Source organism: Argiope bruennichi, chromosome X1 (genome assembly GCF_947563725.1).
Source record: "Argiope bruennichi chromosome X1, qqArgBrue1.1, whole genome shotgun sequence".
NCBI classification, from domain to species: Eukaryota; Metazoa; Arthropoda; class Arachnida; order Araneae; family Araneidae; genus Argiope; species Argiope bruennichi.
Genome location: NC_079162.1, coordinates 103,793,762 through 103,811,511, shown reverse-complemented (window position 1 = coordinate 103,811,511; position 17,750 = coordinate 103,793,762). Strand labels below are relative to the sequence as shown.

Here is a 17,750-nt window from a genome sequence, read left to right as displayed (position 1 = left end):
ATAATATTGAAGTAATCGTCGACAATGAGCCAGTACCTGTCCTTGTGGCCTCTGGAGCCTCATTTTCTGTTATCTCGGAGAAGTATCGTCGCCTACTGAAGAAAATTATGTTTCCAACAACTAACAATGTTCTTTTAAAAGTCGCCGATGGAAATTACGTGAGACCAGTGGGAAAATGTACACTTCGACTCGAAATCAATGGCCGACCTCAAGCTTTTGAATTTTTTATTTTGCCGCAATGCAGTCACGATATCATCCTTGGTTGGAACTTTTTGGGCGCTTCTCAAGCTGTTATAGATTGTGGTCGTTCGGAGCTTTTGTTTCAAGACGTCATTCGAGAATCCCTAACTCCAGACTCCAGCCGTTTATTCACGTTGGAAGATTATACAGTACTACCTGCTCGTTCTATCAGAAAGATCACTGTCTTAAGCCGTAAGAACCTTCGGGCTATCGACGTAATAGTGGAAGGAAATAGGATGCTCCTCTTGAACAAGGAAGTTGTTATTCCGTCTACTATAGTAACGCTCCTTAATGGTAAAGCCGAACTATGGGTTGCCAACGGACAAGGGGAACCTCAGATCATCCCTAAAGGCATGTGCATCGGATATGCCGCACCCTTACGCAAAGACTGCGTAAATACCATAGACGAAGGATCGCTTTATTCCATGACCACTTCAAAGGCAAAGTTAGGTGTCATTGACTGCACCACGATGATAGCTCCGGATTTGAGGATCGACCAAAAAGAAAGAATGTTGCATCTACTCCAGAGGTTTTCAGAAATTTTTGATCAAGAAAGGAAGTCAACTCAATGTAAAACACCGAATAAACACAGGCGACCACTTACCTATTAGTCAGAGAGCTTACAGAGTGTCCCCATCTGAACGCCGCATTATCAACGAGGAAGTAACCAAAATGTTAGAAGGAAGCGCCATTCAACCATCAGAAAGTCCATGGTCATCTCCAGTCGTCTTGGTCAGGAAAAAAGATGGAAGCTGGCGTTTTTGTGTTGATTATCGTCGACTCAACAAAATTACCAAGAAAGACTTGTATCCATTGCCGCGTATTGATGACACCTTGGATTGCCTGAAGGGGGCAAAATACTTTTCGTCTATGGATTTCTACTCCGGTTACTGGCAAATAGAAGTTGATGAATCCGATCGTGAAAAAACAGCTTTTATAACACCTGAGGGATTATACGAGTTTAAAGTGATGCCATTTGGCTTATGCAACGCTCTTGCAACTTTTGAAAGGATGGTGGATAATCTTCTGCGACATTTAAAATGGACAATGTGCCTTTGCTATTTAGATGACATTGTGGTGTTCTCAGAAACATTCGGTGAGCATCTTCAGAGGTTGAATACCGTCCTTCAGTGTATACAGAACGCAGGCCTTATCCTTAATCCAAAAAAAATGTCGCTTTGGAGCACAAAAGATAAAGATCTTGGGACACCTAGTATCCAGTGATGACGTACGACCAGACTCAGAAAAAATAAAGGCCGTGAGTGACTTTCCCTTGCCCAGGAATATCCATGACATCAGAAGCTTTCCGGGACTTTGGTCTTACTATCGACGATTTATAAAGGACTTTTGCCATAAAGCCGAACCTCTACAGTTGTTACTGAAGGGGGACACAAAATTCTGGTGAGGACCTGAACAATTGGAAGCTTTTAATAATTTAAAGAAAGATCTTACCTCCGATCCTGTCTTAGGCCTTTATGACGAAAATGCACCAACGGAACTTCACACTGACGCGAGTGGATACGGAATCGGCGCAGTATTAGTTCAAATACAAGATGGAAAGGAAAAAGTAATAGCTTATGCCTCCCGTACTCTGACGAAGGCTGAGATAAACTATTCCACAACTGAAAGAGAATGCCTTGCGGCCATATGGGCTATAACTAAGTTTCGACCATATCTCTTTGGAAAGGCTTTCAAGATCGTCACTGACCATCATTCCCTGTGTTGGCTGACAGGACTGAAGGATCTCTCTGGAAGACTCGCTAGATGGGCGCTGCGACTCCAAGAATACGACGTATCAGTTGTGTACAAAAGTGGAAGAAAACACAAAGATGCTGATAGTCTGTCCAAAAACCCATTAAAAGTCGATGCTTCATGGTATGGGGATTCCATAGGTGCCACTTTATTCACTAATCTCTCAGAAGAACTGATGAAAGATCCGGTATTGACAAAAATAATAAGAGACCAACAAAGTACCGAAACAAGTAGGCTGGGAAACTTTGAATCAATCGAAGGAGTCCTCTACAAGAAGAATTTTGATCTGTCCGGAAGGAAATTTCTACCAGTGATTCCGAAGCATTTACGGCTCAGTATTCTAGAATCTCTCCATGACGACCCAACTGCCGGACATCTAGAATTCACCAGGACATATGATAGAATAAGAAAGCCATTTCATTGGCCAGGCTTGTACAGAAATGTTCGAAGATATGTGATGCACTGCCGAGAATGTCAAAGGAGAAAATCAATTCCTCAGAAGCCACCAGGTCATCTCGTGCCTATTCCACCTCTCCTTTCCATCGCATCGGAATCGATCTGCTAGGACGATTTCCAAAATCTGACGATGGCAACAAATGGATTGTAGCATGCACCGATTATTTGACACGGTACACATTCACTAGAGCTTTACCGACGGCTGAAGCTACACAAATCGCCAAATTCCTATTAGAAGACATAATCCTGAAGCATGGAGCTCCACGAGTTATCATTACAAACCGTGGACAAGTTTTCCAGTCCAAGTTGATGTCCGATATTAATCGACTGTGCAATATCACTCATCGAATGACAACAGCCTATCATCCTCAAACAAATGGTCTCACAGAGCGATTCAACAAAACGCTTGCAGATATGCTTTCTATGTATGTTGATGCCGAACAGAAGAACTGGGACCAGATATTGCCGTTCGTCACATTCGCCTACAACACTGCCAAGCAGGACACGACAGGTTTTACGCCTTTCTACCTTCTACATGGGTAAGAAGCTGAAACGCCATTGGATACGATGTTTCCTCTGTGCCCCAACGAGTTCAGCCAAGAAGACGATTACGTTAGCCATGTGATCAATCAGGCAGAAGAATCGAGACAATTAGCTCGTGCACGAACTCTCGAGGCTCAGCAGAAAGATCGCCGGCATTATGACTCCAAACATCGGATGGTGGCATACGAACCAGGAGATTTGGTGTGGATTTTTATTCCAGTTCGTAAAAAGGGGCTTTCCGAGAAACTCCTCAAGAGGTACTTTGGCCCTTATCAAGTTTTGAGGCGGTTGTCCGACGTCACTTATGAAGTAGCCGATTTCTATCCTAATTCTAGAAGGCGGAAACCGAAGGAAGTTGTCCGCGTTTTACGTATGAAGCCATACCATGACCCAGAAGAACAAGACGACCAACATTCTTATAAAATTATGGAGGTTCCGGAAAGAGAAATTTCTCAAAAGACTACTTCCCGTGAAGACACGACAACTTATACTGGCCCTGTGACTAGATCAAAAACTAGAGCCACACAATGAAATGTCCTAACATCGAGACGCTGTTCTTCTAAGGAGGGAGTAATGCAGCATTGATGAAAGACAGCCGAATCTCCATGGCCGAATGGTCATGGCACTGGTCTCATAATCAAGAGACCGAGGGTTCGAATCCCGCTAGAGACAATGCGATTCATAGTATATGTAAATATTTAATTCCTTGATTTTATGTTTCTGTTTATTTCATGTTCCAGAAGTTACTGGACATTTCTTTAGTTTACCAGACAAGTGTTCTGGACTTTTCTTACTGTCTCCAGAAAAGTATTCTGGAACTTTCCCTGCTAGTATAAAAGCAAAAGATTTGTCAGTCACTGTGTTCTGAGTTCAATTAATAAACTAGTTTAGCTCTATTTCTTGTGTGTGTCTTTGAGTTCCATACTAAAGTAACTACGTGATAATATTATAAAGGCCTTCAGTCATAATGTAATACGCATCTCTCTTATTTACTGTTAGCTCCCGTAGAATTTATGCTTTAAATTAAAGTGGAAATTATTAATCTAGAATTAATATAAATATTTTTTACTGAAACAAAGCATTTTTTTATAATATGATTACTGAAAAAAAGAGTCACTGAGAGTTTAAACCTTATAGGCACATGGGCACTAAAGAATAACTTTCTTAATTTATTTAATATCTCAAGAATTTGTCAACAAAATTTTCTCAGATTCCCCATGAGTAGATCGATAAATTAACAATGTTTAATTTTAAATGCAACAAACACTAAGAAAATAAACAGAATCGTTTAAAGTAATCGGTCAAAAATAGGTTGAAAAAAAAACGATGTACTATATAACTAACATAAATACAATTTAATTACAAAAGCATACAACTAACCTAAAAATAATTTAAATCAAGTCCGCATCCATTGAAATTAGTTGTCAACAATCAGAACACAATGCGCATGCGTGAATTTTTAACTCCAGTTATGGTAACGCAAATGCGTGAATTTTTCTACGCCAGTTGGGGTAACGCTATGCAGATTAGAAATTTTTAATTTCCTTTATTCTGTTTTATTTTAATTCAAAAGTACGTCAGAATGAATCCGAAAGATCGATTAATTGCTTAATTTTAAATGCATCAAACATTAAGAAAATAAACAGAATCGTTTGAAATAAGCGGACGAAAGTTTATTAAGTCTATCCTCTTTAGCGTGGGAAAATGAAAAGATTTTTTTGACGCGAAAGTTAGTTTTTAATTAATAATTAAAATTCTAATTAAAAATTCAAAAAAGGGACCCCAGGTTCACATTCTCGACCTCCAAGGTATATGTGTCAAATTTGGTAGCTGTAGGTCGAACGGTCTGGCCTGTAGAGCGTCAACACACACACACACACACACACACACACACACACACACACACACACAATGAACTTTATACACACACAATGAATGTGTTGTCTCTTTTCAGGCTGAGTTTTAAGCAAACAAAATTAAGGAACTCAAGAACTACTGCGAATTTTGGAACTACATTTGATACACATACATAAAAATACATGACAGGTCGAATGATTGAAAAATCTCAATTTCCGTAATGGGAAAATTCCCGAGATATAAATTAATTAATTATGTTAATTAACGCAGTTAATCCGTTTTTCAATCTCTACAAACCTGCCTTCTTGTGTAATTACCATCACCATCAATTTTATGAAAATGTGATAACAGGGGAAATTACTGTAAAAATTAAACAGTTTTAAGCACCTCAGACAAAAAAAAAAAAAAAAAAAGTAAGCACCTTTTTACATTCACATATACGTCAATATGCGTATTTTCTAAATATAGGATGTTTTCCATTTTATAATAATGCATTGTCTTTATTGAAACGTTTCTTCAAAAATTAATTTTAAATATATATATATATTTAAAAATTTAATATTCGTCCCTGCAACACTGCAGAAGCGCAACGTCTTCTATTGTAAACCATGTTTTTTCGGTTTTGACAAAAACATAATAATAATAATAATAATAAATTGAAAAAAAAACTATCATTACCAAAAAAATAACTCAACTCATATAAGATTAAGAATAAAAATCTTTTTCAATATTTCTAAAAATTAACAAATTAATAGCTCATTTCGGGGCTTTTCTGAAAATGTTGACTTGAGGTAGAAACATAACAAAATTTTTGTATTTGGATTTTATACATGCAACAACAAATAAGATGCGACATGGCTAGGTTGGAAAGTGCAAATTTTCTTGTGTGTTAACTCACCATATTTACACGAAGCAGCTTAAAATCAGTTGTTTAAGAGGAAATTGCTATTCAACGAATGGTGATTTATTAAACAATTTCGAGACAGCAAAAATGTAAATATGAATTCGATGCAAAATTTACCAGCAAAATTGCATTATAGTGCCATATGCAGACAAGAAGCAAATCAATGACAATTTGACACAACTAGGAGGTTATATTTCGACTGTTTCATGGCTTTCCGATTCTGGAACGAGTTTTTGACTACTAGCTAGAAGACCTAATGAAGGTAGGCCAAGAGTTACCACTTTTTCAGATAATTATTCAGAATTAGAATTCCGAATTTAGAATATGTCGCAAAAGGACCGCAACTCCATCTCACATTAAATCCAAGCTTATTTTTGCTATAGGAAGAATAGTATCGGCCGAAACAACAAACAGAGGACTGTATGAAGGAGACCTGTAAACTAGGCGACCGGTATTGTATGTTCCGCATACCTCCTGTAACAGACGAGAGCTTTTGAGAGCTGAACAGTCATATTAACTGAACTGAAAATCGGGAAAGGTCTGTTTAGTTCAGAGTGATTCCCGATTTGTTTATACTCGATTTGTTGTTATTTGTTGGAGAGAAGCAAACACTCGGTATCTTCCATTTGGTACATAAGAAAGAGAAACCTATGCAGGAGGTTAATATTCTTGTTTGTGGAAAAGCATCTTTAGATGTGCGCACAAATTTGTATCTGCTGTCCTATGGAACTCTCTGTGCTCAAAGATACAGAGCCAACATACGGGATCCAATTGTTCGCATGTATGCTGGTAAAATGGTGATATCTTTCTTCTGCAAGATGATGAAATTTGCTCTTTGTCCCCTCGTACTGCAACTTTTTAACAAACCTATAGAATAAATTGATTGGCTAGCATGCTCTTTCGACAATTCCATTCAGCGTTTGTGGGTTGCTTTCTGGAGACAATTTGCTGGTCCTCAAAGACTACGCGGGCTTAGAACTGCTTTACGTGATCAATGAATATTGCTACTTATAAAACTCATTGACTATATTATAAATAACATGAGACAACGTTTTCAGATCTGCATTGCCGTTAGGAATGATCCTAATCATTACTGACTAAATTTCAATATATTTAATTTATATGTGCGAATTTGAGGCATTTTATGTTCCTGTTGATATCACAAAATGGAAATATTATGATTAGGAATAACATTTTCTTATGTTTCTTAAGTCACCCGTGATAAAATAAATATTAGCATCAAGTTTTTGAAGCTTGTTTTCTCTCATTATATACTTTTTGAATTATCATCAGTTTTAAATTCGCAAACTTTTGGAAACCATAATATTTTTAAGATTCAGGTATCCATATAGTCGTAACATCTACTAAAAGTGAAATTTTAGAATACCTATTCTAAAAACTTCAGATTTAATATAAATAACATTTGCTTTCTTTTAATATGGGTTAAATAGGAATGAATATTACCAGATTCGGCTAAGAAACCAATTGCCTGATCCATGCCACCACCTTGTGTTCCTATGTAACGCTCAGACTCTGCACAAATTGACGCCAGCTGCCATTTTGTCAAAGATATCCTGAAATAAATAATAATAATAATAATCAACGTATCATACATTACACGAATTCAGCTATTTGATTAATTGAAAGCTGATTGATCTTTAGCCTTTTAAGAGAAAACAAGATTGGTATCGCGTTTTCTCCTTTAGAATTTTCATTATAATTATGCATAAAAATTAAATATAGAGAAATGTAGCGCATAATAACCGAAATCCACATAAATAAAGGGCAAAACTATAGTTTGTACTTATAGGCTAAAGATTGCTTAAATTATTATCATATATCATATTATTATCATTAAATATTGCTTAAAATATTGTCCATTACAAATTTGCCCATTTAAGTATAATCAGCAATAAAATGCTTGATTAAAAAAACGGTTTGATTTTTTTAGAATTTATTTTTTGAATAAATTACGGATGGGGGGGGGATGTTTTAAAAATCGTATTTTGTTTCAAGTATTGTTTTACGGCTAAAAAGCAGCCTGTTGCAAATCTGCACATTATACTTTAGTTGAATGGGGGGGGGGGGGGTGAACAGTGATAAATATATACTTAAATATTTTACTTTTTAATTAAAAAAAAAGTTTTTATTCAATGTTGCAGAATAAAAGACAGTACTTTCAATAATACAAACAAAAACAAAAGGGGCATATAATTACAAGTTAAAAACACGAACTTATTTATTTATTTTTTCATCAGCAATCATGCTACCATAAACATATTGTGAATTGATTTATCAACATTTTCAATATTCATTCACTTTACAACAGGCATTACGGCTTCAATTTTGTCCTCACAATATTTTAAAATGTAAAATTCTGTATATCGCATAAGGGTAATAACCAGCATTTAAAGTTTAAAGTATCAAAGAAAATTAACGCTTTCTTTGACATTAAAATGCAGTCTTCAATCATTATAAATACTGCTTTATTTTTATCTTTTTAATTTAACAGAGAAGTTTTATCTTTTTATTTAATGGCACTAATATAAAAGAAAAAACAGAATGATTTGATTTGTTTCTATAGTGACTTTTCCCCCTTCTACTGGAGGGCGAAATATTAGTACAAATAAAAGAATTCCAAAACTATAATTTCTATGACTTAATTATTTGTTTTTGTGAATTTGAAAATTTCAACTAATATTGTAGGAATAAAAATTTGTTAACTTATGAATTTGCTGAAAATTAAAAATAAAAAGTAACATTACAAGAGTATGTAAATCAGTTTCCTTATTTTGTTATCCTAATAATTTACTTATTTTGCTAATTTAATTATAAACGAATTAATCTTATTAAAGATACAATAAAGGAAAACTACAGAAAATCATAAATTAATACCGATAATTTTATGGATATTTTTTCTAAATTTTAATTGGCTTTATAATAAAGTTATTGTTAAAATCATGAGAATACTTAGAGCCACGGGAAAATTAGCTTATGGTTTTCTATTAAAGCATTTTAAATTGCTACTTATATTTTATGAAAACTCAATATAAGCTCTGAGAATCTGTTTAATTAGAGATAATTTTAAACAATTTTTAACTCAAAAATAAGACTCAACTTACAAGCTTAAGTTGTAACCAGTTAGTTTAAAGACATATCAACAATGGTGAAATGAAACACATTTTCTTACTGTAAATATCCACTTCTTATTTATTCAAATATATATTTCCTATATCTGAGCTTCAAGGGAATGCATAAAGCATAAAATGTCACAAATATTTTTCAGATATTCCACAGAAATAATTTCGATAGTTTAATAAATTAATTAAATAGCATAATTTTATAAAACAAAAACCTGATTTGTCCTTAATTGGAAGAACAATTTCCTACATTTCCATCTAATATTATTTAAACATATGAAATAGAATATATTGAGACTCTAATAATAAAAATAAAGAAAATGAAGTGATTTTGGTAAGACTAAAAATCACTTTTGGAGCTTGGAGAAATCTCAAACCATTGCTTCTCAACAGCAATTACTTTAATCATAAAAAGAATGTCATGTGACAGAAGTTAAATTTTGCAGTGCTATTTAGTTTAGGCAACAACTTAATCTCAGCAGGTTATTAAAACTGAAATCAGAAAAATTGTTGAAAAAAGTATTAGTCAAGATAGAAACATTTTGAAATATATAAAAATGAGCAAAATTTATACACTGAGTTCAAATGCAAAGGGGAGGTAATCCTGCAGTAAACTTAATTAGTTATTATTTTAATACACAATTAGTTGTATTTATAGTGCATTTTGAAACTCTTATCATTAAAGAATGAAACAAATTTAATCCCCCCCCCTTTTTTTTAATCTATTCAGATTTTTACAGACACTGCCCCCCCCCTTCCTTTATTCAAATGAGGAGAGGGGGCTCTGTCTTTTATTATTTGTAACTTTTTATATTTTTCTACTTAAAATAACTTACAATAGTCAAAAGACAGCTAAACATTTTATGCCTTCACTAAATCACTTGATTCTACTTAAAATATTCTATCAACCCATATAGCAATGAAAAGTTACTGAAAAAAGTTCTCTTCATTGGATTCAAGTAGTGACATCTAAAATGGTTACACTACTCATTGTATAATTTCTTCACTGTAATTTATTTCATCAAAATTTATTGTCTATGAATCATACATATCTCAAATTATTACATTCTTAAAATATTCATAGATGCAGCAATTTAAAGCAAATACGATTTGGCAACTAAAAGTATTTAATTATTCTATGAACCTATAAACACAAAAAAATCCCAAAACATCTCCCAGATAGAAAAAAAAAATCATCTAATTTAGATTGTTTAAAAAAAATACCTGAATAAGTGATTAATAAAAATCTATCTATACTTATATAAAGCTCAATGTGTGTGTGTGGGCGCTCTACAGAACAGATCGTTCAACCTACAGCTACCAAATTTGGCACATGCATAACTTGGAGGTCGGGAATATGCACCTGGGGTCCATTTTTTTGAATTTTTAATTAGAATTTTAATTATTAATTAAAAACTAACTTCCCACCAAAAAAATATTAATTTCCCCACATCCAAATGAGTAAGGCTTCCGGGTTTTTTTTCCCCGCGCTAACAAGGATAGGCTTAACATATTTTCGACCGATTATTTCAAACGATTCTTATTCTTATTTTCTTAGTGTTTGATGTATTTAAAATCAAACATTGTTAATTAATCGATCTGCTCATGATGTATGCAAGAAAATTTTGTTGACAAATTCTTGAGAAATTACATAAATTAAGAAAAATATTCTTTAGTGCCCATAAGGTTTAAATGCCAGTGACTCTGTTTTCAGTAATCATATAAAAATGCTTTGTTTCAGTAAAAAATATTATTATATTAATTGCAGATTAATCATTTCCACTTTAATTTAAAGCATAAATTCTACGGGAGCTAATAGAAAATAAGAGAGATACATATTACGTTATGACTGATGCCTCTATAATAAATATTATGTGTGAATTATATGACTATCAAAATTTGAAGTTTTGAAATATTTTAATGAAGAAGTTAATTAAAGTAGGAATTAAATTAAATATTTAATTATTAAAATTTTAACGAGCATTAAGATTGGCGCATTTGCGTTACCATAATAGGTGTTGAAAATTCACGCATGCGCATTGTGTTCTGATTGTTGACAACTCTATTTTCAACGGATACGGACTTGGTTTTGAAGGCTTAACATGTTTCTGACTGATTATTTCAAACGATTCTGTTTATTTTCTTATAGTTTCATGCATTTAAAACTAAACATTGTTAATTAATTGATCTGTTCATGATGAATCTGAGAAAATTTTGTAGAAAACTTGAGATATTACATAAATTAAGATAGATTATTCTTTAGTGCCCATAAGGTTTAAATACTCAGTGATTCTGTTTTCAGTACTCATATTTTTAAAAAAATGCTTCGTTTAAGTAAAAAATGTTCTTATATTAATTGCAATTTAACCATTTCCACTTTAATTTAAAGCATAAATTTTACGGGAGATAACAGAAAATTAGAGATACATATTACGTTATGGCTGAAGGCCTTTATAATATTATGAATGAATTATATGACTATAAAAATTTGAAGCTTTAAAATATTTTGATGAAGAAGCTATTAAAATAGGAGTTAAATAAAATATTTAATTATTAAAATTTTAACGAACATTATGATTGGCTAACCGGCTCGTCGCCAAAGGCGGCAAGTACTTATATAAAGCTCAGTGTGTGTGTGCGTGTGTGTGTGTGTGTGTGTGTGTTGGAGCTCTACAGACCAGATCGTTCGACCTACAGCCACCAAATTTGGCACATGCATACCTTGGAGGTCGGGGATGTGCACCTGGGGTCCCTTTTTTGAATTTTTAATTTGAATTTTAATTATCAATTAACTTTTTAATTCCTCACCGCCAAATGAGTAATGCTTCACTTTTTTTTCCACGTTAATGAGGATAGGCTTAACATATTTTGGGCCGATTAATTCAAACGATTCTGTTTATTTTCTTAGTGTTTGATGCATTTAAAATTAAACATTATGAATTAATCGATCTTTCAGATTCATTCTGAAGTACTTTTGAATTAAAATAAAATAGAATAAAGGAAATTAAAAATTTCTAATCTCCATAGCGTTACCCCAACTGGCGTAGAAAAATTCACGCATTGGCGTTGCCATAGCTGGCGTTGAAAATTCACACATGCGCATTGAGTTCTGATTGTTGACAACTATTTTCAACAATGCGGAGTTGGTTTAAATTATTTTTAGGTTAGTTGTATGCTTTTGTAATTAAACTGTATTTATGTTAATTACATATATTTTTTATATATGCTTATAGTTTTAAGTACATCGTTTGTTAAGTAGTTTTTTTAACCTGCTTTCGGCCGATTATTTTAAACGATTCTGTTTATTTTCTTAGAGTTGGATGCATTTAAAATTAAACATTGTTAATTAATCGATCTGCTCATGATGTATGTGAGAAAATTTCGTTGACAAATTCTTGAGAAATTACATAAATTAAGAAAGATATTCTTTAGTGCCCATAAGGTTTAAATGCTCAGCGACTCTGTTTTCTGCAATCATATTATTAAAAAAAATGCTTTGTTTCAGTAAAAAATATTATTATATTAATTGCAGATCAATCATTTCCACTTTAATTTAAAGCATAAATTCTACGGGAGCTAACAGAAAATTTGAGAGATACATATTACGTTATGACTGAAGACCTTTATAATATTATGAATGAATTATATGACTATCAAAATTTGAAGTTTTAAAATATTTTGATGAAGAAGCTGTTAAAGTAGGAATTACATAAAATATTTAATTATTAAAATTTTAACGATCATTAATATTGGCGAACCGGCTGATTGCCAAAAGCGGCTATTATAAAATAATGCCGTCAAGTTATGCAAATTAAGCTCATAATTTTCCATCTCTTTACTTATTTTTGTAATTAAACTCTGATATTATTTCAAAACGATATAAACTACAAACTGAAGTTATTAACTTCTTGTTGTATGAAAATCGCACTTTGTGAATACAAATTTTGACATTTTCAAAAAAGCTTTTAATTTCATCTCACATAAAATAAAATTAAAATAATTATATAAAAAATTACCTATGGGCAAATGTAGTAGCCAATGCACTAGCACATACTAAAGCACTGGAACTAGAAAGACCAGCAGAAGGTGGCACATTTCCTGTCACCAAAACATTCATGCCAGTGTCATCAATTTTACATTTCTCTAGAATACCTTTATATCCACATAAGAAATAATGATACCATTGAGGTGAGCTTATATCAATCTTTATATCACCAGTTGAGGTTGAAAAATTTTTATACTTCTTAGAATCAAAATTAGCAAGATTCAGCAATTTTTTATCATTGATTTTAACAGCTACTATTATGTCCTGTTCAATTGCCATGGGTAAAACAGCAAATCCACAATAATCAATATGCTCACCAATTAGGTTCACCCTACCTGGAACTCTAGCAAAAAAACTTGGCATAGTTCCAAAACAGTTTTCAAATTGTTTTGCTATCTCAGAATAAGTAGCATTTTGCTCTGCATCAGTCATGGGAATAACTGGAGGATAATCCATGATTAATCTGAAAAACGACAATAATAAAAATTAAAACGATGAAAAAAAAAATTCTCAAAATAGTTGCACACTTTCAAATTGCATAAAAACTACATAAACATATCTTCAATTTTTTTAAAAATTAATACTAAGTATTCAATTATTAGTTTGAATGATTTTTCAATCCCTTATATATATAAATATATATATGCAGAAACTTTTGCAATTAACTTCAATTTATTTTACATAGGAGGCATATTATGTACAAGGGATGATCGAAAAGACTATGCACCAGTTTACATTGTAACACAAATGCAAAGAGGGATAAATTTGTCCCTTCAATGATTTTACTATGAGATTCTGATAGGGATTTCTTTACCACATGTTGATTTATGCAAGGAAATCTTAAGTAACTTTTTTAAAAGGATGTGCATGTGTTAAGGATTTTTATCCCTTTCTTCCTACTGACTCAGCAATTTTGTTAAGCATGTGTTAGAAATATTTAAATAAAAAAGTGGGAATTGGATTAGGAAATAATAGAACATTTTCAAATAAAGTTAACATGGGCTAAATTAAGTCAAAAATTAGGAAATTAATTAGGATTTAAATTAATTTAAGATGGTAAGGAAAATGCACTAAATTGAAAGTCAAGAAAGGTATGATGTCTCAAAAACAATTATTAAATTATAGCGCGATAAATCTTAATCCTATTATATTCAGTTTCTAAAATGGACTATAAATATATGCAAGATTTTGGCATGCCAAAAAAAGAAGAAAAAAATAAAGAGTTTTAAATTATCTAGATTTTTTTTTCATTTGACTAACATCTTAAATGAGTAATCTGCAAATTTCTATTACATTCCTTAATTTTATTTTCAAGATTCCCCATCATATTTTGTTGTTCTTCTACCCAGATCATGATAGAGGAGGCACAAAGAATGATATAAAAACAGTCTTCAGAAAGCATATAATTTACTGATTCAGCTTAAAATGAAGCTTAACCCAAAGCAAGTTTCATAGATAATCAAAATAATTAAGAAAATCAAATATTAAAAGACAGTGATGTTATCCTAACCCAAGAATTATTCTCAGGATAAGCTGCAACAAAACTTGATGAAAGCCTTAAAACAACGTCATAGAAACTAAGTAAATGTAAAAAAGTTTAATAACCAGATTTTTAAAAAAATCAATTAAAAATTTAAAACAAAGATTAGAGGAAGAAATCAATGCATCAAATTTTCTTGATAAAACCAGTCTCCTTTAAATAAATATTAAAATGCAATTTATGTCCAATTGAAAATGGGAAGCAACAAACAACTGAACGAAAATATTTAAAACACAACAAATCCAAACATAGACATTGAATTAAAATCACACACACACACACATAGTTTTTCTAGAAAGCTCAGAATAACATTGCATTGGCAATTTTGAGAGAAAGATCAAGGTTCAATAAAAAGTTTGACAGAGCATAGTTTGTTTTTGGTTTCAAGGTTCCACTGGCTCAGCTAATTTTGAAAAAGCCATTAATAAACACAAGGTCACACATCAGCATAAGCAATGGTTTGTTAGTATAAGTTGTTTGCTGATTCTGTACCAACATCCGCTGTTTATTCCCTTGGATATTTGCATTCGAAGGATTCCATAAAAAAAATTCAAAATCATTTAAGAAAAGATCATTAAGTAAATTTCTAATATCAAAAATATAGGCATAATTATATGACTTACCAATAATGGCTTGAAGGGAACTCAAAGAATCAACATAAATTATTGCCCTTTTAAACGTACTGTTTGCAAAATGTAAAACAAGATATGTAGCCATAATCCTCATGATAAAAACTGAAGTAAATACAAGTAATTTGTGATTAATAATGATATTGCCAAAAGGAAAAGCACAAATAAAGTGAAACTTGGTCTTAAAACCATCCACACATATAGGAATGTAATCACTGCACACATGTGCACGAGAAGTAAAAAATGCATTAAAATAAAATTAGGAGTATTGGACTTTAAGAAATTTTGAAATGGATGAAGCAAAACAATGCATTTTGTCACATTGCAAGATGGAGTATGGAAAGAATTTTTATCATGAATTTCAATACCATGAAAACTTTCTGGTAATAACTCTGAATGCATATCCCCAGATGAAGGTTACTAGATATGTGGACATTGAACCATAGAATATGATTATGATTTAAATATATTTTTAAAGGATGAGACTGGTTTGATAAAATAAGAAAATAGTAACAGGCGGAGAGTATGTTTCACCTAAAAGATAACGAAGGCTCATAAAATTTTAAATTTAACCTGCCTATAAAAATAATCGACAATAATATAAAATCGAAGTGGATCAAAGAAATATTACTCAAATTTTTTTTTATCATATACAAATTAAGAAAATCACAAACATTTTAGCAAAATTCAAAATGAAAAAAATGGATATCTATACACAAAAGTAGTACAATAGGATCATTTAGGTAATTCAAGTTTCAACCCTATTCTCATTTTCTTAACTTTCAAAATCAAATAATTACATAGATTTTAATTTAATCTCTATATCAGCAATTTTTAAGTCCCAAACAATTTCAAATCTGAAATAACAAAACATGCAATTGCAACCCACCCATAATACAATTTATTGAAGTATCTTCTAAATAAAAAAATTAAATCTAAAAGCAATTTTAAATAAAATGACAGGAAAAAAATCATAAAATGTTTTAAACACAATCTAAATATTCTTATGCAAAGTCACTCTGGCCCACTAACTCCTAGTTTAACTAAAAAAGATCACACTGAACTGTAAGTGAATTTGAAAATAAGAAAAAAAAAAAAATCCTACATTCCTTGAAATTTAAATAACGTCCAGTTTGAATTTGATTAAGTTCAAAACCACTGCCCTTGTGTAATTCAAACGAAAAACAAATATATATATATATATATATATATATATATATATATATATAATTACCCTAAAAATATGTAATAACTATATAAAAACATATATTAAGCCTTCCTCCTCACTCTCTCTAAAACAAAAAAATTGCAGGCTTTTAGGCAGTTGCCTATTTGATGAATGAGTGTTCACAGCAAAACCAGTTTTCACAGTAACTATAATTTTTGCATATGAATTTCATTCTGTTAAATAGAATTAATAAACCTGATTCAATTTAACAGACTGTGCAAGAGCAACTATATAAAAATAAATCGTTATCATATTATAAGATATCATGCAATTTATTATCAATTACAATATATAATTATCCCATATTTTCATTAATCCGACACTAATTAAACTGACAGAATAAAACAATCGCCCTCCAGATTCATAACTAATAAACAGTTCAGAAGACTAGCATTCAATGAATCTAAAACCATAGTATAAAAGCAATCAGCCTTGATACAACTACGTAAACGAGTTTGGTTTGGAGTCATTTCATGTTTCATTTGCAGATAAGTAAGAGCAGAATATTTCCATTTTTAACAAAAAAATAACAAACACGAGATATAGAGTGAAATCTTTTAACTGGCATGCAATATTATCAACTTGTTACAACATTCAGAATAAGTCTTTAAAATTACATGAAATCTCAAATGAAACATACACACACATACAGTGAGAGGGATGGATTTGAAATATTATAAAAAATGCAAAAGAGTTCAAAAATGATTAATCTGACAAATATATTTATGTTAATGTCCAAAATCGTCATTTTAAAAATTAGACAATTCTCACATGAATGTGTATTTATCATTCTCCCCTTCCGATGAAAAGGGGAGAATGGCGATTAATGATTTTTAAAAGTTTAATGAAAATAAAATTTCTTAATTCTAATAATTAACAGAGTAGTTCTAATGTGCTTTTTAACAAATTATTTAAATAATTTTATTTTTTTTAATTTTATATTTAATAATAATAATTTAATTAATTAGATAAAGTTAAACTAAAAGATTTCACTTTGTATTCTTTACTTACCAATAAAATAAATGGAAATGGCACATGTAACGGTAACTTATGAAAGGAATTGCTTCTGTCACGCACGATAAAAAAATATTTTGATAAGAAAAGTTTCGACATCTGTCAAAGTACAAACAGTCACGCAGCTAAAAGTAGTAAGGTACTCAGTTCGAATAAGGCTGCTCATTGGTAAATACAGACAAATCGTTCATTATTGTCAGGCTCCGCGCTTCCGTTACTGGTTCAGTTCAGGAACTGACTGGTCAATGGGTCAGGACTGGACTGGACTGGTCAAATTTGAAAAATACAGATTTATATAAATATTTTTTTGTTCATGTAAATATAAATATACGAATAATACAATTTTATGCATTTTTCTGTGTTTGTTAGAAAGATTATAATTTATAAACAAGCTTTTACGGG

The 17,750-nt window shown here is 31.6% G+C and overlaps 1 protein-coding gene across 1 annotated transcript in view; it reads right to left on the bottom strand.

The window, feature by feature from the left end:
* LOC129958141 (N-acetylgalactosamine kinase-like) overlaps positions 1-17,448 on the bottom strand; it is a 44,429-nt gene extending 26,981 nt beyond the window's left edge. The window contains exons 1-3 of the mRNA XM_056070359.1: positions 17,346-17,448; positions 12,909-13,400; positions 7,217-7,326 (exon numbers count right to left, since the gene is read on the bottom strand). Coding sequence (XP_055926334.1) covers positions 7,217-7,326; positions 12,909-13,393 — 595 coding nt within the window. The 5' untranslated portion in view covers positions 13,394-13,400; positions 17,346-17,448. The remainder of the gene's footprint in view (positions 1-7,216; positions 7,327-12,908; positions 13,401-17,345) is intronic.
* Positions 17,449-17,750: the final 302 nt, after the last annotated feature.